Raw genomic sequence first — 20,672 nt, forward strand, 5'->3', positions numbered from 1 at the left:
TTGTCCAAGCAAAACACATCAAACGAAGTCTTTCAACAAACCTTTGCTGAACTGGAATCTAATTACACAAATAATGGCTGGAAGTTATTGTTTACGGATGGCTCCAAGTCCATCGATTCCACTTCGTTAGCAGTTGTCACTGCCACAGGAGAAATCATTTGCAATTGGCTTCTTCCCTCAACGAGCTCTGTATTTACCGCTGAAGGATCTGCTATCCTTCATGCAGTTAATTACGCAAAAAAGACTAAAGGAAAGTTCCTCATCTGTACAGACAGCAAATCGTGTATGTCTGCAATAACGTCTCCTTCCAATCGCAATCCCATAATAGAAGTTATCAGGGACGCGGTCATTGGTGCCCTCAGAAAATCCAAGTAATGTGGATCCCTGGCCATGCTGGTATTACAGGCAACCACTTTGCAGACCTCGCTGCGAAAAATGTAGCCAGGACTCCTGCCTTAACATACTACGTCTCATCCAAGCAAGACATTCTTAACCTTATTAAGCACAAAAGGCATCAAAAAAACGCAAGCGAATGGAAAACATTTAAACATCACTACGCGGTCATAAACCCAGCCAGAAATCGTATAATCTACTCGTCAACAGTTCCAACTAGCGCAATGAAGATATATACTCGATTAAGGATTGGACACACTATCATAACACACGCCCACTTACTATCGGGTAAAAGCCCATCCATTTGCCCCCTTTGCGATGACACCGCTTCTATCAAACACTTACTCACACTCTGTCCGATGCTTCACCCAACAGCCCACAACTCTGGCAACATTGATCTCATAAAACTACTAAGTGAACCTTCAGAAAAAAACGTTATGATTGTATATAGATTCTTAAAAACCAACGATTTGTTAAAATATATTTAAGCAACTTACATCTTTACTAACCCTTAGCAAATAGAATTTTTCACCTAGTTATAATTACAAGACGGCTGAAGGCCTCGTAGCCAGTGCTGCGTTTATGTATTTATATAATGAAACTCTTTTTGTTATATGAATTATTATAAATAAATAAATAAATAAATTTTGTATTAACAGCATTAAACAACATTGCATAGCCAATAATGAAAATTGTTTTAAATAATTATTACAGCATTTTATCACCATGATTCACCAGAGGCGGCCATGATGGTTTTATTGTGAACGTACACTTGGGGGGTAGGTTTCTATTGTGAATGGTCAATCTGTCAATGCTGTGTCAATATATTAAAGAGTGCTCGCACGCTATCTTCTGTCTCATTTACACATTAATTTGTCTTAAATGCGTTTTTTAATACTTCACTGTTTGATTTTTTATAATTTTCAAACATGCAAACCTTGTCCTGACAATAACGAACACATTAAAAAAAGATTTATAAAATTTGGTTCCGTCGTATGAAAGTTATGAGCGTACATACAGTTTGGCGATTCAATTTTATTTATATAGATGTAGATTAAAATAAGTATAAACAACGTTTAAATGCATATGGATATTTTTATACTCTTGCAACCAGTTGCTACAGAGTGTTATAATTTTGTTCACCTAACGGTTGTACGTATCACCTAAAACTAATCGAGATAGATATAGGGATATAAATAATCAAGATGGTGGGAGAAGTTGAAATCCTAGTCTGCCTAATCCTGCTTGTCCGTCCGTCCGTCCGCGGTGGCTGTAACATGAGTAAAAATTGAGATATATTGATGAAACTTGGAATGAGGGTTTCTTAGTATGAAAAAATACAAGTTCGTAGATGGGCGTAATCGAACCACTATCACGCCCACAAATTAATTAACCGAAAACCTATAAATTGACATAACTAAGCACGAAATTGAGATATAAAGCTGTAATGGAGTGTTTTCGTATATCTTATACAGCCCATCGTTCCATCGAATGCGATATTCGCCGTGGCCAACGCGCAAAGGTCCATAAATTTTTCGCAGAACCTTTCCATCGAAAACTCGCAACGTCGACTCATCCGACGTTGTCATCGTCCATGCCTCTGCACAATATAAAAGAACGGGAATAATTAATGACTTATATAGTTTGGTTTTTGTTCGTCGAGTGAGGACTTTTCTTCTCAATTGCTTACTCAGTGCGAAGTAGCACCTGTTGGCAAGAGGAATCCTGCGTTGGATTTCCAGGCTGACATTGTTGGTGGTGTTTATACTGGTTCCTAAATAGACGAAATTATCTACAACTTCAAAGTTATGACTGTCAACAGTGACATGAGAGCCAAGTCGCGAGTGCGACGACTGTTTGTTTGATGACAGGAGATATTTCGTCTTGCGCTCGTTCACTGCCAGATCCATTTGCTTTGCTTCCTTATCCAGTCTGGAGAAAGCAGAACTAACGGCGCGGGTGTTGGGAACAATGATATCAATATCATCAGCATACGCCAGCAGCTGCACACTCTTATAAAAGATTGTACCTTCTCGGTTTAATTCTGCAGCTCGAATTATTTTCAAACAGAAGGTTGAAGAAGTCACACGAAAGAGAGTTGCCTTGAAACCTCGTTTGGTATCGCACGGCTCGGAGAGGTCCTTCTCGATCCGATGGAGCTTTTGGTGTTGCTCAACGTCAGTTTACACAGCTGTATTAGTTTTGCGTGGATACCAAATTCAGACATCGCGGCACAAAGACAGCTACTTTTCGTGCTGTCAAAGACAGATTTGAAATCGTCGAAACATAAGAAACAACCATCGTCGAAGAGGTGAATATCTGGTTAGTTTGTTGATTTGTTCTAAAGCCACACTAATAAGGTCAAATCTTTTTGTTGACGGTGGGCTTTAATCTTTCACACAATACGCTCGATAGAACCTTATATGCGATGTTGAGGCGGCTTATCCCACGGTAGTTGGCACCGATTGTAGGGGTGTCCCTTTTTGTTGATTGGGCAAAGCACACTTAAATTCCAATCGTTGGGCATACTTTCATCCGACCATATTTTACAACGAAGTTGAGCCTTATCAGATCTTCGCCGCCGTGCTTGAATAGCTCGGCCGGCAATCTATCGGTCCCCGCCGCTTTGTTGTTCTTCAGGCGGGAAATTGATATTCGAACTTCTTCATGGTCGGGCAATGGAACATCTGCTCCATCGTCATCGATTGGGGTATCGGGTTCGGCTTCTCTTGGCGTCATGCATTCACTGCCATTCAATAGGCTGGAAAAGTGTTCCCTCCACAATTTTAGTATGCTCTGGGCATCGGTTACTAGATCACCTCTGGAAGTTCTACAAGAGTACGCTCCGGTCTTGAAACCTTCTGTTAGTCACCGCATTTTTTCGTAGAATTTTCGAGCAATAGCCCTGTCGGCCAGCTCGTCAAGCTCTTCATACTCATGCATTTCAGCCTCTCTCGTTTTCTGTCTGCAAATGCGTCTCGCTTCTCTCTCGGTATCTATCCCATCCCGAACGTGTTGGGGTCGATCATAACGTTGCGAGGTAGGCAGGAGGATGGAATCATGTGTAGAAGTTCAAGTGAGGAAAGTGCTTTGATCGCCATTCACTTGGGAGTGGTCAGAAACGATTCTTTTACATATGGTTTAAGCAGCTTACGACTTCCCGTGTTTGACCAAGTATCCTCTGGGTAGTCTAAGAACATACGTTTGAAGGCGAGAAACATACCTTTGAGAAAGCGAAACATCCCCTACGTAGGGTTGTGCGCTGGGCTTGGACCCGCCTCGTAAAAAACGATCTCAATGAGAAATAACAACCAGCCTCGGTATTTGGGTGCCCTAGTAGAAAAAAATTTCGAGTTCTTAGATGGGCGTAATTGGACCACTGGCACGCCCACAAATCGTCATTCACCGAAAACGTACAAAGTGCCATAACTAAGCACTAAATTAAGATAGAGGGTGTAATGTGGCACAGGGCATCGGAGTAGCGCAGGGGCACATGTGAGCAAAAATTTTTGAAAAATTGGGCGTGGCCCCGCCTTCTAATAAGTTTAATGTATATACCTCCTAAACCAATAAAGCAACAATAACCAAATTCGTCCCTGCTCAAATATCGTAAGAACTTCTACCGACCGTATGGAAATGGATGAAATCGGAGGATAAACCCGCTCACTCCCCATATAACGGTACTGTTAAAAACTAACGCAATAAATCAATAACTTAATACGCAATTTCATATCTCGGGACCTGACCGGCCGATTTAGACAAAATTTGGCATTCTTTTCATATTACTATGTCACAGGGCGAAAATGGAAGCAATCGGGGTACAACCAGGCCTTCTTCCCATATAGCGCAATTTCAAATTCCACTAGATTCTTTCACTTTTCAGAACACAAATCAAGAAGCAGTTTATATACCGCGATGAAACTTTGCACGACTAATGCCTTTAGTGTATGCCATTTTATGACCAAATATTGTTGAAATTCAAACCAAAAATGTTCAAGACCCTTGAACTTGACTTTTGATCGAAAATATTTGTCAATGTGTGAGATATATATAATTAAAAATCAGAGATAATCTTTCTTTAAAAATGGTATGACTGCATGTAAAATATGGGTTGAATCGGGCCAATAACTCCCTTAGCCCCCATACACCTAATATAAAGATTTTCGAACTACGGGGTGAGTTTGTACCCCATATATCGACAAAAATGTGAGTTATCTCAATGAAAATGAGAGAGCGTGTTTTACACATTGTACCTTTGTGACTAAAATTAATAAATTTGAGCGAAAACGTGACCTGTCTCCTAAATAACAAATAACAGGATGGCATTGCCCTATATGGTTGTGTTTTTTAGTATGTGACTCGTTAATAGTATGTGGCATTACAAAAATGGATAAAATGGTGTCGATACTACCCCAAATTCCATACAATACATATAATGAGTTCCGTTTTTCTAACAAACCCTATGTCTCTGTCAGTATAGGAGTTATACAAGTATATAGTATACATATGTATTAGGGTGTGCCATTCTGAGGCAACCTTTTTTTTTCAACTGAAAAACAGGCTAAAAACTTTCGAAAATGTGAAAGAAAAAGTCACTCAAAAGATGAGCTCTTAATATTAATATTAAGACGTACCTGTTTCAAATTTTCTATTTTCCATATAAATTACATGAAAAAAAAAAACATTTTTTTGGTGGTGGTTATTGTGCGGAGGTTATTATATGTGCACGCGATGGCTGCCAGTAGGGATGGTAAACTCGATTCCGATTCTACTCGCGAATCGAGTTTTCTCGTAAAATAATCGACTTCGACTAGTGAAGATCGATTCCGAAAAATCGATTATTTTACGAGAAAACTCGATTCTCGAGTAGAATCCGAATCGAGGTTACCATCGCTACGGGCAGCCATTGCGTGCACATATAATAACCTCAGCAGAATAACCACCACAAACAAATTATTTTTTTCCATGCAATTTATATGGAAAATAGAAAATTTGAAACACATATAATAACCTCAGCAGAATAACCACCACAAAAAAAATTATTTTTTTCCATGTAATTTATATGGAAAATAGAAAATTTGAAACAGGCACCTCTTAATATTAATATTAAGAGCTCATATTTTGAGTGACTTTCTTTTTCACATTTTCGAAAGTTTTTAGCCTGTTTTTCAGTTGAAAAAAAAGGTTGACTCAGAATGACACGCCCTAATATGTATATAAAAAATTGCTTAGATTTCGATCCTTTGGTTAACGTTTTATACCTTGAAGTATTTTGCTGGCTTTGATTCTGGCAAGTTGCAAGAGTATACATTTTTCGGTAGCGTCCGAACTTAGCCCTTCCTTACTTGTTTTATTTAAATTTAATAAACAAATAAGTAATATTATATAATAATATTACGTAATAAGGTCTAAAGTATAGAGTATAAAATCTCTTAACATGCATATGGAATTTTTATACCCTGAACAGGGTATATTAAGTTTGTCACGAAGTTTGTAACACCCAGAAGGAAGCTTCGGAGACCCTATAAAATATATATATGTATATAAATGATCAGTATGTTGAGCTGAATCGATTTAGCCATGTCCGTCTGTCTGTCTGTCTGTATATATACAAGCTAGTCCATCAGTTTTTAAGATATCGTTTTGAAATTGTGCAAACGTCATTTTCTCTTCAAGAAGCTGCTCGTTTGTCGGAACTGCCGATATCGGACCACTATAACATATAGTTCGGTATCAAGTTCTTGTATGGAAAACTTTTACATTTGACAACGTATCTTCACGAAATTCGGTGTGAGTTATTGTTCATATAAATAATGTAATATCGGAGGAAATTGTTCAGATCGGCTCACTACAGCATATAGCTGCCATACAAACTGAATGATCGGAATCAAATGCTGGTATGGAAACCTTTTGAATTTGACAAGATATATTCACGAAATTTGGTATAAATTATTTTCTAAGGCATCATTGTAATCTCCGAAGAAATTGTTCAGATCGGCTCACTATAGCATATATCTGCCATGCAAACTGAACGATCGGAATCTAGTGCTGGTATGGAAAACTTTTGCATTTGACAAGATATATTTACGAAATTTGGTATAGATTATTTTTCTAAGGCAACAATGTATACTCCGAAAAAATTGTTCAGATTGGATTACTATAGCTTATAGCTTCCATACAAACTGAATGATCGGAATCAAATGCTTGTATGGAAAACTTTGGCATTTGACATGGATTACTGCTTAAGGTAATAATATAATCTCCGAAAAAATTTTTCAGATCGGACTAATATAGCATATAGCTTCCATACAAACTGAACACATAGTTACTAAAAGAAATGCACCTGTGAAGGGTATATTAGCTTCGGTGCAGCCGAAGTTAACGTTTTCTCTTGTTCTTCTTTTAATTTAATAAAGAACTAAGTAATATTATATAAAATATTACGTTTAAAATACTAAATACCCCGCGTATTGGCTCGACCAGGGTTATTTTTTAGAGCGACATGATCTTATTATAACATAAAATATTTGTATTTTATATATTAATATAAAAATGTAATATATACAAATTTTGTATTAGAACTAGTTGACCCCGTGCGTGAAATTTTGTGTTTTGAAATGAAAAGAAAGTTGAATTTATATTGTGTTGAAAATCATTTGTTTGCGATTTTCCGCCATTTTTTTCAAGAAACAACATTTTTTGGTTTCTGTTTCGATGCGTAAATGTATATATATAGAAGATGGTTTTCCAACTCGTAAACACGCCACGTATAGTTGGCCATATGAAAAACATAGCATTTCCAGCGACTATCCTTGTGTCCTGCTGATTGTCTTCGCAAATGCAATTTTCACTGGAAATTGAATGCGTTTGAAATGAAATGGCAAATCGTTGGATCGCCCCGAATTCGACTTTGAATCTTCCAGTTTAACTCATCAACATCGGTATTTTTGGCAGCTAAAATTGCGCGTACACTCAAGGAATTGTAGTTACGATAATTTGGTCAATTTTCGAATAAACATTCGTGATGACTTCATCTTTCGTTGAAGTGAATTAACAAAAGGCAGGTGAATTGATATCAAGCGACTGGAAGTATCAAGTAGATTCGCTAAGATGTAAAATGTTTTCGGCAATGCCATTTTTTGTTCGTATCCCATTATTGACGCGGATTTGAAGGCTGATATGTCGAAAAGATCATCGTGAAAAGTGTGCGAACATCAGAGTGGCATGCGAAATAGCTATCGCATCGCCCATCGATTGATTCCTGTGATTATCATGTGGTGTCCGCAAGGTAAATGAATCATATTGGTTTTCACCACTTCATTTCGAGCCGGCGTTGCAGGTATTTATTTTTAATTTGTTTAATTCTAACAAAATTCTAAACTTTCAAAATATATGTTGCCTCATGAAAATTATTTCTCTACTCCATTTTTCAGTTTGTACAATGTAGTAACAAAAATTTTTTGCTTGACAGGAGCTTCAACCTCATTTTTACTACATTTTAGGGTTCTGTTGAGCTTCATTTTTATGAAATCGACACACCTAATTCGTATTTCCAGTGCGCGTCATACTGAAATTAATTTAAATTACCTTATTATACGCGGGCTTATCACAAATGTAACGGGAAATCCATAGGAAGTGCCAAATCTTTACGACCTGGACCTTTCAGAATTTACTCGCCCTTATCAGTGTGTTGCAGTTTAGCTAAATGTTAAATAACATTCTCTGTTTTAAGTAAGTAATACATTTTTTTTGAATTAACGCTCGTAAGTCGGTTAAAAATTTACATTTTCTGAATTTTTACAAACCATCATTAGATTCCATTCAAAGTGGTTCCGGCAATTCTTCAATTCATGCAAGGGTTTAGTCAGCTATTGCGAACAGACAAAAATTCAACTTATTTTTATATGTAAGATGATATCAATTTTATAATATTATCATAGCGTTTTACTTATTAAATATAAATCAAGCGCTGTCGTTGCAAATCCTTAATATTGGTGTTTAAGATGTGGCAACCCTCGTTTTCCTCATAATTGTAAACAATCTAACCTTTTGAACGATGAGTGTGCTAAGTGATTTTTAAATTAATAAAATTAGTCAAAAGATAATAAAATAATAGTGAAATGTGAACTTATTTTAATGTTTACAGCGTATATTTAAATATATCTACAAAGTGAAATATTTGAAAAACTTTAGGGAAACATTCAGAAGTACTATGTGTTATTGATATACAATTTTGAATTTTTAATCGGGAATATTTTAAAAAATATAACTGTTAGCAACATTATTTTTGCATATTTAGGTTTACCGTATCGGTCTCAGTCAAAATCAGTCCCGTTGCATAAGTTCACATAGGGTCGCACATTCTTCACGTTTTCCCTTAGCATTCAAAGCAATGAGTTTGGTGGTTAAAGTGAAAGGAACGAAATTTTGTTCAATTCTTTCTTGCAAAGCGTTGACAACTTTAAAAATTATAGAATTGATTTCCAAAATGCAATTTTTTTCTTTCTCGACCGATGCCAATTTCGATTGAAAAATGGCCACGCGAGCATGTACAAACAAAAAAGATTCAGCAAAGTCATTGGAAAAAAAAGAATGCAAAAATGCTGGGGGTTTCTCAATCGATTAAAAATACTATTCAAAGGAACAAACTTTTTCAAAATTCTTTCAACTACTAGAAATAAACTAAGCCACCTATTTTTGATATGGGACACCACAGGCTCGTACTCAACTTGAAAAAAATCGCAAAACGATTTTAATTCTTCTGCGTTTAAAGTGAAAATTGAAAAATGTTTGAACAATTTGAAAGCTATGATTTCAATGTCAAAAACTGCATCGAGTTTGAAACGACCCAAGCCATAACGAACAGAATTGTGCAAAATGTCTTCCCCTTCCTCTGCTTCCCCCGGCGGGTACTGCGTCGAATACTTTCACAGCTGGAGTGTTTTCGTCCATTCGGACAACATGACCTACCCAGCGTAGTCGCTGTCTTTTAATTCGCTGAACTATGTCAATGTCGTCATATGTATATCTCATACAGCTCATCGTTCCATCGAATGCGATATTGGCCGTGGCCAACGCGCAAAGCCCCGTAAATCTTCCGCAGAACTTTTCTCTCGAAAACTCGCAACGTCAACTCATCAGCTGTTGTCATCGTCCAAGCCTCTGCACCATATAGCAGGACGGTAATTATGAGTGACTTATAGAGTTTGGTATTAGTTCGTCGAGAGAGGACTTTACTTCTCAATAGCCAACTCAGTCCGAAGTAGCACCGGTTGGCAAGAGTTATCCTGCGTTGGATTTCCAGGCTGACATTGTTGGTGGTGTTAATACTGGTTCCCAAATATATGAAATTATCGACAACTTCAAAGTTATGACTGTCAATAGTGACGTGAGTACCAAGTCGCGAGTGCGACGACTGTTTGTTTGATGACAGGAGATATTTCGTCTTGCCCTCGTTCACTGCCAGACCCATTTCCTTTGCTTCCTTGTCCTGGAGAAAGCAGAACCAACGGTGCGGGTGTTGAGGCCGATGGTATTGCATCGGCATACGCCAGCAGCTGTACACTCTTTTAAAAGATTGTACCTGCTTGATTAAGTTCTGCAGCTCGAATTATTTTCTTCAGCAGCAGGGTGAAGAAGTCTCACGATAGGGAGTCGCCTTGTCTGAAACCCCGTTTGGTATCGAACGGCTCGGGGAAGTCCTTCCCGATCCTGACGGAGCTTTTGGTGTTGCTCAACGTCAGTTTACACAGCCGTATTAGTTTTGTGGGGATACCAAATTCAGACATCGCGGCATAAAGGCAGCTCCTTTTCGTGCTGTCGAAAGCAGCTTTGAAATCGACGAAGAGGTGGTGTGTGTCCATTCTCCTTTCACGGGTCTTTTCCAAGATTTGGCGCATGGGGAATATTTGGTCGGTTGTTGATTTTCCAGGTCTATAGCCACACTGATAAGGTCCAATCAGTTTGTTGACGGTGGGCTTTAATTTTTCATACAATACGCTCGATAGAACCTTATACGCGATGTTGAGGAGGCTTATCCCACGGTAGTTGGCGCAGATTGTGGAGTCTCCCTTTTTGTGGGTTGGGCTGTGTACAGATTCCAATCGTTGGGCATGCTTTCGTCCGACCATATTTTACTAAGAAGCTGATGCATGGCCCGTATCAGTTCTTCGCCGCCGTGTTTAAATAGCTCGGCCGGGAGTCCATCGGACCCCGCCGGGTTGTTGTTCTTCAGCGGTAATTGCTATTCGAACTTCTTCATGTTCGGGCAGTGGAACGTCTGCTCCGTCATCATCGATTTGGGAATCAGGTTCGCCTTCTCCTGTTGTTATGCCTTCACTGCCATTTAGCAGAGTACAAGAGTATGCTCCGGCATCTTTTCGTAGAATTTTCGAGCATTACCCCTGTTGGCCAGCTTGTCAAGCTCTTCATACTCACGCATTTCCGCCTCTCTCTTTTTCTGTCTGCAAATGCGTCTCGCTTCCCTCTTCAACTCTCGGTATCTATCCCATCCCGCACGTGTTGTGGTCGATCGTAACCTTGCGAGGTAAGCAGTCTGTTTTCTCTCTTCTGCGACAAGGCACTCCTCGTCGTACCAGCTGTTCTTTTGCATTTTCACGCAGCTGTACGTAAGGAGCTTGAAATACCGTCCCACTGTTCCCTTATACCGATTTGTTAACGAGTGCTCTCCGAGAGTAGGAGTGCAAGTCGAGTAGAAAATCGTTCGGCTATATGTTGTAATTGCAATTTCCCGACGTCGAACCTTTCTTGTGTTTGTTGACGTGCGTTTTTTGCTCTATAGAGGCGGGTGCGAATCTTGGCTGCAACAAGATAGTGGTCCGAGTCGATGTTTGGACCTGGAAGCGTACGCGTCTAAAATACTGGAGACGTGTCTTCCGTCTATCACAACAAGATCGATCTGGTTGGTGGCTTTTCGATACGGAGACAGCCATGTAGCTTGAAGTATTTTCTTGTGCTGGAATCTAGTACTACAGATAACCATATTTGGTGCCTCGGCGAATTCGATCAGCCTCAACCCATTTGGGGATGTTTCGTCGTGGAGGCTGAATTTACCGACTGTTGCGCCAAAGATACCTTCAGTGCCCACCCCGGCGTAAATGTCGCCAAGCACGATTTTGACATAGCGGCGGGGGAAGCGCTCATAGGTGTGCTCCAAGCGCTCATAGAAGGCATCTTTGGTCACATCGTCCTTCTCTTACGTCAGGGCGTGGGCGCAAATCAGCGATATGTTGAAGAACCTCGCTTTGATGCGGATTGTGGCTGGACGTTCATTCACCGGAGTGAATGATAGTACTCGGCGACGAAGCCTCTCTCCCATCACGAATCCCACACCAAACTTGCGCTCCTTTATATGCCTACTGTAGTAAATGGCTCAAGGACCTAGTCGCCTCAGTCCTTTCCGGTCCCGTGGGGTCTCTGGCAGTTGGAAATTATTCATTGGGGGAGTTTTTTACGTAGCGTGTCCCAAGCCCACTGAACAACCCTGTGTAGGGGATGTTTCCTCTTCTTAGTTTAGCTCGCTTTCAAATGGATGTTCTTTGGCTACCCAGAAGATACTTGGTCAAAGACCGGAAGTCGTGACCGGCTTGAGCCATATGTAAAAAACCTCTACACATGCCTCCATCCTCATTGTGATACCCACACCGCTTATTACGTATTATTACGGGGTATCTCGACAGGCAAAATATTATTTGAAGGTAGGCTGGAATAGTAGGTGGGGAGGAATAGCAGGTAAATATATGTGTGGATCTTATATGTATGTTTACAATTGATATTTGAATGAGAATTGTTGGCATATATGTATGTATTATGTACATATGTTTTACTGAAATTGGTAATCCTATAATAGAATCTATATATATAAAAGAAAGTGACGTTAGTTACTACGCTTATAACTAGAGTACGCCTGGACCGGTCTCCGCCCAAACAAGGAGAATACTTACGAAAATTCTGGAAAATTTTCCGAAAAAAAAAATTACGAGGAAAATAAATTTTCAAATACGATTTTAAAAAGGAAATAAAAACGAACATGATTTTAAATGCTGGCGCATAACTCAAAAACGCCTGGACCAATTTTGCCAATTCTTTTTATAAATGTTCGTTGAGGCTCAAGGATGGTTTTTATGGCGAAAAAAATTCGAATAAATGCCGGAAAACCCCTAAAAAGAGCCCTTTTCTTTTTCCCATACAAACGAATGAATGCTGTTAGTAACGCTAATGCTCGAGAACAGCTGAACCAATCTTGATGAAATTTTCAGAGGTTGTTCGCTGTGGATCGAGGAAAGTTTAGAAATAAAAAACCGTTTGCTTTTCGTGAAGAAAAGTCGGAAAGTTGGACAATTCCAAAAAAAAATAATTTTTTTTCATACAAAAATTTGAGACTCGAACTTAATATTCATGTTTTGGAAGGTATTAGGATAAATATGAGCACAGAGTCGGTTTCACAAAAGTGAACAATATTCGACCAACTTACGCGACAAATTTTAAAGAAACCGTATTTTGTAGTTTTGTAATCAGTTACAACTAAGTTTTATTAAATGGGGGCTATCGTAAAAATATATCTTTCCATGCCATTAACATTAAAAAAAGGCCGGGCCGCTGAAACACCTAACAAATTTGCGAAGTTATAAAAATTTATGCCCTGGTCGCAAACAAAATGGCAAGGAATTAATCCTATATGTTGCAATTAGGTAATGGCTTTAAGAATGTATTTGTTCAGGATATCCCCTTTGCAGGAACTTTTAACGAATATAGAAGCTAATGGGTGGGACCAAGGCTCTCCACCTATACCTTGCACCATTATAGTCATTGCAGTTGTCGCCAATCTTGAAGTGCGATTTTCGTTGCCATAATCCTCAACACCTATCACCCTATCGAATTTCCTACCAAACTGCAAATGACATTCCACATTCCATTACATGAAACCGATACGAACTTTTGTTCGAAAGAGAATCCCCTACTCCTAATCTCTAACGATTATATGCTGATTTGGGAAACGGGGCCAGTCTGTAACAAAGTTTTCCAAGGTACTTTCGAATGGAAAATCTAATTGGTGCTTTAAGTGCCGATAAGCAACTGGCGACAAAAAAAACACACCCAAAGGTATCGTTTTAAAAAAATTGTCATATCGCCGACCATGGCTATGGCGATTACTATTTATAAAACTACTCGTAATACAAGCACCTAATTGAGGAGAAACTTTACTACAAACTACTGAAAAAGAGTCTACTCGTAATACAAGCACCTAATTGAGGAGGAACTTTACTACAAACTACTGAAAAAGAGTCTTACTGTTCCCTGAATGAGCTATTCCTTAACTGTTCCCTACATCATTCTAATTCTGCGGCCATTTAAACTAACTGGGCTTTTAAGCTTCTATTCTCTTGCTCTTTCTTATCCAACTTTATTTTCAGAACCCTATTCTCTTCCCTCACATTCTTCTTCCTCTCAGCACCTGCTGTCAAACCTCTACCTGTTGCCTAACCCTAACCCTGCCTTAACAAAATTTAGGGTTACATCCTCCTCAAAAATTGTAAGAGGCTCTAAAATTCCAACATCATTTTCCCTTTCAATAAATTGAAAAAGCTTCCCCGATGCACCGTGTACATTTGAGACAGCTTCTGCAACTTGGGGAGAATCCTCAAAATCCAATAAAATTATTTCTTCTAAATTAGAATTAGGGACATCAAATGCAGGCTCAACTATTAAATTAATATCGGGAACGATCCTCGAACGCAACCGCTTCTCAAAGCGAATTTTTGCGGAAAAATGCCGCTCACAAGTAAAAACATATTTAAGTGTTTCATCGGAAACCAACATTTACGCCTAGTTAAAAGAAGAATAATATATAAGAACATAAAGTAACTACATATAGTACAAGGTGCGTTCCAAAGCAAACAGGACTTACAAAAAAAAAAAAACAAACAAATGGGTTTTTCAGCAAAATCAATTTCTTTTATATAAAATAGTTTCCTTCTGCTTCAATACAGCTTTTTGCACGGTCCAAAAGCATGTCGAACGAGTGTTTTAGTTCGTTGGTCGGTATACCGGTGCAAGCCACCAGTATGCCGCCAGTATGCCGGTGCAAGCTTTCGGAATGGCCTCTACGTCTACATAACGCTTTCCTTTCATGGGCAAATGCATTTTTCCGAAAAGAAAGATGTCGTGCGATATCAGGTGAATACGGGGAGTGGTTAATGGTGAAAATGTGATTTTTGGTCAAATAATTGTCCTTCGCATGTTGGATTCTGAGCAATTTTTGGACGTCAGTCAATTTGCACACACCTTTCGTAAGCCCAAATGTTCGGTGAAAATGCGGTAAATCGATGTTTTGGAGATGTTCAATTTCATTTCAATGATGATTTCGGCTGATTTTTGATGATTCACGCACAGTTTCGTTGGAGTTTCCGGTGATCACGGATTTTGATTGGCCCACATGTTGATCGTCATTTGTGTCCTCACGACTGCTTTGAAACCACTCGTTCACTCTGCTACGGGATAGGCAATCACTTGCCACTTAAAATGCAATAACTTCACTTCCAATCGATGAAATTCATGAAATATAATATGAAAGATAGCAGATTCTAACGCACCAGTCGACATATAGATGCCGCCACCAGGGTGCGCTATATTCGAAAAGTTCTGCTTACCTTATATATATGTATATAGTGCAAAAATACCCAAAACATATAAACTTATCTATTCAAATGAACCGGTATATTCCTTACATTTAGATATTTAAAAAATTAAATTTCAAAATATCGAAATTTATCAAAACCATTTTTTACACTTTTTTATCCAGCTTAATTGAGCTTAATTATTTAAATAATGCAATACGTTATTATTTAAATATTACCATCAATTTCACATTGAAAATATTTTAATGAGTAATATTTTAATGTTAAAGCTACTTTTAAATTTTTTGGTGATTAATTTTGAAAATATCGAATAATATAGATGATTCTTTTACAATTTTTCTGTTTATAAAAAAAATTGTAACACCGGATTGTTTAAGTATTTGGTCACTTTTTGCACTACTTATAGCCTTTTTAAATTACTTACCGTTCGAGATCCGTTCCCTCGTTTGGAAAATTAAAAATAGTATTATTATAGCAGCACTGGCTACGAGGTCTTCAGCCGTCTTATAATTATAACTAGGTGAAAAATTCTATTTGCTAAGGGTTAGTAAAGATGTAAGTTGCTTAAATATATTTTAACAAATCGTTGGTTTTTAAGAATCTATATACAATCATAACGTTTTTTTCTGAAGGTTCACTTAGTAGTTTTATGAGATCAATGTTGCCAGAGTTGTGGGCTGTTGGGTGAAGCATCGGACAGAGTGTGAGTAAGTGTTTGATAGAAGCGGTGTCATCGCAAAGGGGGCAAATGGATGGGCTTTTACCCGATAGTAAGTGGGCGTGTGTTATGATAGTGTGTCCAATCCTTAATCGAGTATATGTCTTCATTGCGCTAGTTGGAACTGTTGACGAGTAGATTATACGATTTCTGGCTGGGTTTCTGACCGCGTAGTGATGTTTAAATGTTTTCCATTCGCTTGCGTTTTTTTGATGCCTTTTGTGCTTAATAAGTGCTTGGTTAAGAATGTCTTGCTTGGATGAGACGTAGTATGTTAAGGCAGGAGTCCTGGCTACATTTTTCGCAGCGAGGTCTGCAAAGTGGTTGCCTGTAATACCAGCATGGCCAGGGATCCACATTACTTGGATTTTCTGAGGGGCACCAATGACCGCGTCCCTGATAACTTCTATTATGGGATTGCGATTGGAAGGCGACGTTATTGCAGACATACACGATTTGCTGTCTGTACAGATGAGGAACTTTCCTTTAGTCTTTTTTGCGTAATTAACTGCATGAAGGATAGCAGATCCTTCAGCGGTAAATACAGAGCTCGTTGAGGGAGGAAGCCAATTGCAAATGATTTCTCCTGTGGCAGTGACAACTGCTAACGAAGTGGAATCGATGGACTTGGAGCCATCCGTAAACAATAACTTCCAGCCATTATTTGTGTAATTAGATTCCAGTTCAGCAAAGGTTTGTTGAAAGACTTCGTTTGATGTGTTTTGCTTGGACAAAAACATAAGCTTATTCTGTAGTATTTTATCATTGATCAGACAGGGAGGATTTCGAGTGGTGAATTTGCGTGTTGCGTTACGTAAAATATTATTTTCTACAGCGAAACTTAAGCATCTCGAAATAGCCGATTGTATTCTTGGAATTTTTCTTTTTTTCGTGGCATAAGTGATAGTTGTATTTAGTAATGGGTTGGTGTTCTCAGCCGTTTTCGCAAGAATTTGAAGCGAAGAATCTATAATTTTATTTTGAATAGTTGGTAAACCAGATTCAGCCATTATCGTTTTTATTGGCGAGGTTGGAAAGGCCCGGAGACTTCGCCGTATTGCGCAATGGTAAGGTGCATTTTAAAGGTTGAGACTGCTTTTGGAGCAATTGCCATAGATGGGGAGCCCATAATCTATTTTTGAAGTTAGCAAAGCTCTGACAACATTGACTAGTGTGTTCGGATGAATAAATGAATGCTCAGACGAGAGATATTTAACAATATTTAATCGTGACATTAACGAGTTTCTGACATATTTACAGTGAGCATTAAAATAATAATTAGAGTCAAAAATTAATCCTAGTATTTTCATCTGTGTTTTACATTCGATGTTAGTTTGGTTGTGGGTTAGTGAAATACCGTTGCAATTTTGCTTCCTACATACATGAAGGATATGTGTTTTGTCTAAGGAAAGTGAAGCACCAGACTCCAGTGACCAAGTCTCAATTCTGGCGAGTATATTAGTAAATAAGGATTGAGCTAAATTAACGTCAGAGACTTTTGTGCAGATTAGAACATCGTCAGCATAGATCTGGTGCTCAACTCCTTTGTAATTTTTTATCATCCTACTAATATCATCGAAAGCAATGATAAAAAGGAGGGCTGAAAGAGGTGAGCCTTGCGGCGTACCATTAGAAAGCGGGAGTGTTGAAGAAAGAAAACCATTTACGTTGACTTTGAGTTTTCTGTTTGTGAGAAAGTTAGTAATAAAACTTATCATGTTCTGGCCTATTTTCCATTTTCTAAGTTGTCGAATAATAATATGGGCTCCAATTTTGTCGAAAGCTCTGTGAAAGTCCAGAGATAGTACGGACACGTGGTTTTTGCTGGACAAAGCGTTAGTAATGAAGTAGTCTAGTTGGATTAAGGCATCTAACGTGCCTTGACCTTTTTTGTAGGCGACTTGATTCGGTGATATGAACTTGTTGAGCATACCACATCAAGCGGTTAGCCACGATCTTTTCCAAAATTTTGCCCATACATGGAAGGAGGGAAATCGGCCTATAGTTAGCAAGTTCATCGGAGGATTTGTGTGGTTTAAGTATTGGTATAACACAGGACGTTTTCCAAAATTGGGGGTAGACACCAATACTGAAAATTTTGTTGTAAAGCTGTACCAATCGGAGCTTGAGACTTTTTGGCATATGTCTGATAATTGGATAAGAAATTTTATCTTGCCCCGGGGACTTACCCTTAACGGTAGATGCAACGAACTCGAATTCAGACAGTGAAATGCTGGTTTCTATTTGTTTAGTAGAAAAAGAAAGAGGGGAGACAGAGTAGGAAGTGTCGGACAGTGTGGTGGTTTTAGAGGTTTGAAACTGTGTGCTGAATGAAATATCTGAGCTTGTTTCAGAATAGTGGTTTGCAAATAACTCGGAAATATCGGATGGATTGATTACCAAACCTGTTGGCCCCTTAACGCATTGAATGGTTAGATTTATAGGCACTCCAGAAAGTTTTTTAAAGCGTTCCATATTAACTTAGGACTAGACGAAGGATTTATTTTGCTTGTGAAATCCTGAAAACATTTACGCTTGGCCTGTTTCGCGGAACGACGGAAAAGAGCATTGGCTTTCTTGAAAGATATTAAGTTGACTAGTGATCGAGCGCGTTTGCATTCATACCAAGCTGTCTGTTTTTTGCCCGCAATTCAGCGATTTCTTTATTCCACCAAGGAACATTCTTTGAACTTGCTGCTTGCTTCGTATGAGGAATGCTAACATTCGCTGCTGAACGGATAATTTTTGTTAACCTCGCACTTTCTTGGTTAGGGTTGTCAGATATTGGGGTATTATTGCCATTTATCTCGCAATGTGTCTGAAACTTCTCCCAATCAGCGTAATCAGTTTTGAATACCTTATTTATTTTGTGGTTTTTAGTTGTTGAACCTAGGTGCAATTTTAGTACAATGGGGAAGTGATCGCTTCCATGCAGGTGATCGAGTATACTCCATTCGCACTCTGTGGCAAGTGTGTCGGTGCACATTGTAAGATCTACATGGGAAAAAGTGGAGTGAGTGGAAAAGTGTGTCGCGGATCCGTTATTCAAACATATTAAGTTAGAGGAAAGTAAACGTCTTCAATGCATTTGCCCCTCTTGTTAGCTATTGGAGACACCCATAATGGACTCCATGCATTAAAATCACCAGCGAAAATTAAAGGAGTAGAAGCTTGGTTGATTAATTGCAGGATGTCTGTACTGGTAAAAAGTTCATCTGGTGCAATATAGGTGCAGATAATGGTGATTTTTTCAACTAAGATAATTTCGATCGACATAGCCAGCAAGTTGGATTGAATGGCATTAATTTTGTGTGGAATATCTCTTCTTATAAGAATCGCAATACCTCTTTTACCTGTGCTAATATGTGGAAGATTGTGAAAAATGCCAATGTACTGCTTAGGAGTAAAAGCCGACGAGTTGAAAGAGATGTGAGTTTCATTTAAGAGTATAATAGCTGGGGAATGATCTTGTATTAATAATTGAAGCTCATTGTAATTATTAGTGTAGCCGTTTAAATTCCATTGCAATAATGGAATCATAAGATCTATGTAGGAAAAAAGAAAAAGGGAAACAGAAGAGAGCTAGAATATCAACTCGTATGAGCAGTCAGTTGAAGCTGAGTGTCACCAATTGAGTACTAGTTCAAAAGAGAGTAAAGGCTAAGCGTATTTATTCAGAGTCAATTTCTATTTGTTCAGCATGTTGAGTAGAGTATTTAATCTCGTTGGCATTGCTTGTTGTTGGAAAGAGATTTTCGTGATTAGGTGGATTAGACTGCACGGTAGTGTTGGTAGTAGTGTTGTTGAAGTCAGTATATTTATTAAGCGAGTTTAAGGAGTTGTTTAAGTTAGAAATGAGGGAGGCTGTTGTTGGACTGAAAAGTTTGGGATTTAAGAAAGAGGCTTGTTGGGTACAGTTGTCGCTGATATTTTTAGCTGAATGTGAGACGTTGTTGTAGTCTGAACTGATCGATGCAGGCTTGTTGATGGAAATATGTTTGTTGTTGGCGTTTGATGAGTGATTTTTTTTAGTTAAAGAGTTTATTGATGAGTTGGGTGCAGAGGTGACCTCTGCGGTTTGTTTTGATGTACTAGGCAAGTCATTGTCGGCAATTCTATGAGTAGTTTTAGATTTTGTGGAATTGTTTTTTTTTTTTTTTTTTTTTTTTTTTGCAATATCTTTTTTATTTATTGAATCCGCTTTTTGTTTTAAAAGCCTAACAATAAGTTTTAAAATCTTAAATCTATTTAAAAACTAGACAAGCTCAAGCAAGTGTTTGAGCTGTTTTGGTGATACGTTGCTCCTTAGTACGCAGGCATATCTCTTCTTTTAAGGCGTGTTTGATCGCAGGAATGTACCAAAGCATTAGCCAAAGGGTTTGGGTGATCTCGGAGTTTAGATATATATTTAATTCTGCTGTCTTCTACTTCTTTCTTTACCATAGAAATACCAAGGTCTTTATGGATATTTTCATTACGCATGTACCATGGTGAACACGTGATTGTTCTAAGCATTTTTGATTGGAACCTTTGTATTATATCAATATTAGTTGCACAGGTCGTACCCCACAGTTGAATGCCATACATCCAAATCGGCTTTATGGCCGCATTATATAAAAGCACTTTGTTGTCTAGGCTAAGTTTAGAGTTTTTATTTAAAAGCCAATTTAAATTTGCAGCTCTTATCTTCATGCAAGTTATTTTACTAGATATGTGTTTTCTCCACGTAAGTCTTCTATCTAGGTGAATACCAAGATAAGTTACGTCGTTCGCTTGGGGTACTAGAATATTGTTCATTTTTACTGCCGGACACATTTTAGGTCTTAGTGAAAACGTAACATGCTTGCATTTTTGTTCATTTACATTTATACGCCAGTTGGCTAGCCATTCTTCGACAGGCCTTA

The 20,672-nt window shown here is 38.4% G+C and overlaps 1 protein-coding gene across 2 annotated transcripts in view; it reads left to right on the forward strand.

Annotated features, from left to right (window-relative positions):
• The window catches only part of LOC126766117 (RNA-binding protein MEX3B), a 110,741-nt gene that overhangs the window by 65,587 nt on the left and 24,482 nt on the right, over positions 1–20,672 (forward strand). The window contains exons 1-2 of one of the 2 annotated variants that reach the window (XM_050483954.1): positions 8,024–8,124; positions 8,208–8,299. The exons of the other annotated variant lie outside the window; for it this stretch is intronic. Coding sequence (XP_050339911.1) covers positions 8,099–8,124; positions 8,208–8,299 — 118 coding nt within the window. The 5' untranslated portion in view covers positions 8,024–8,098. Of the gene's footprint in view, positions 1–8,023; positions 8,125–8,207; positions 8,300–20,672 lie in introns of those variants that run through there. 2 annotated transcript variants of the gene reach the window in all.

The sequence above is a fragment of the Bactrocera neohumeralis genome, unplaced genomic scaffold (assembly GCF_024586455.1).
Source record: "Bactrocera neohumeralis isolate Rockhampton unplaced genomic scaffold, APGP_CSIRO_Bneo_wtdbg2-racon-allhic-juicebox.fasta_v2 cluster11, whole genome shotgun sequence".
NCBI classification, from domain to species: Eukaryota; Metazoa; Arthropoda; class Insecta; order Diptera; family Tephritidae; genus Bactrocera; species Bactrocera neohumeralis.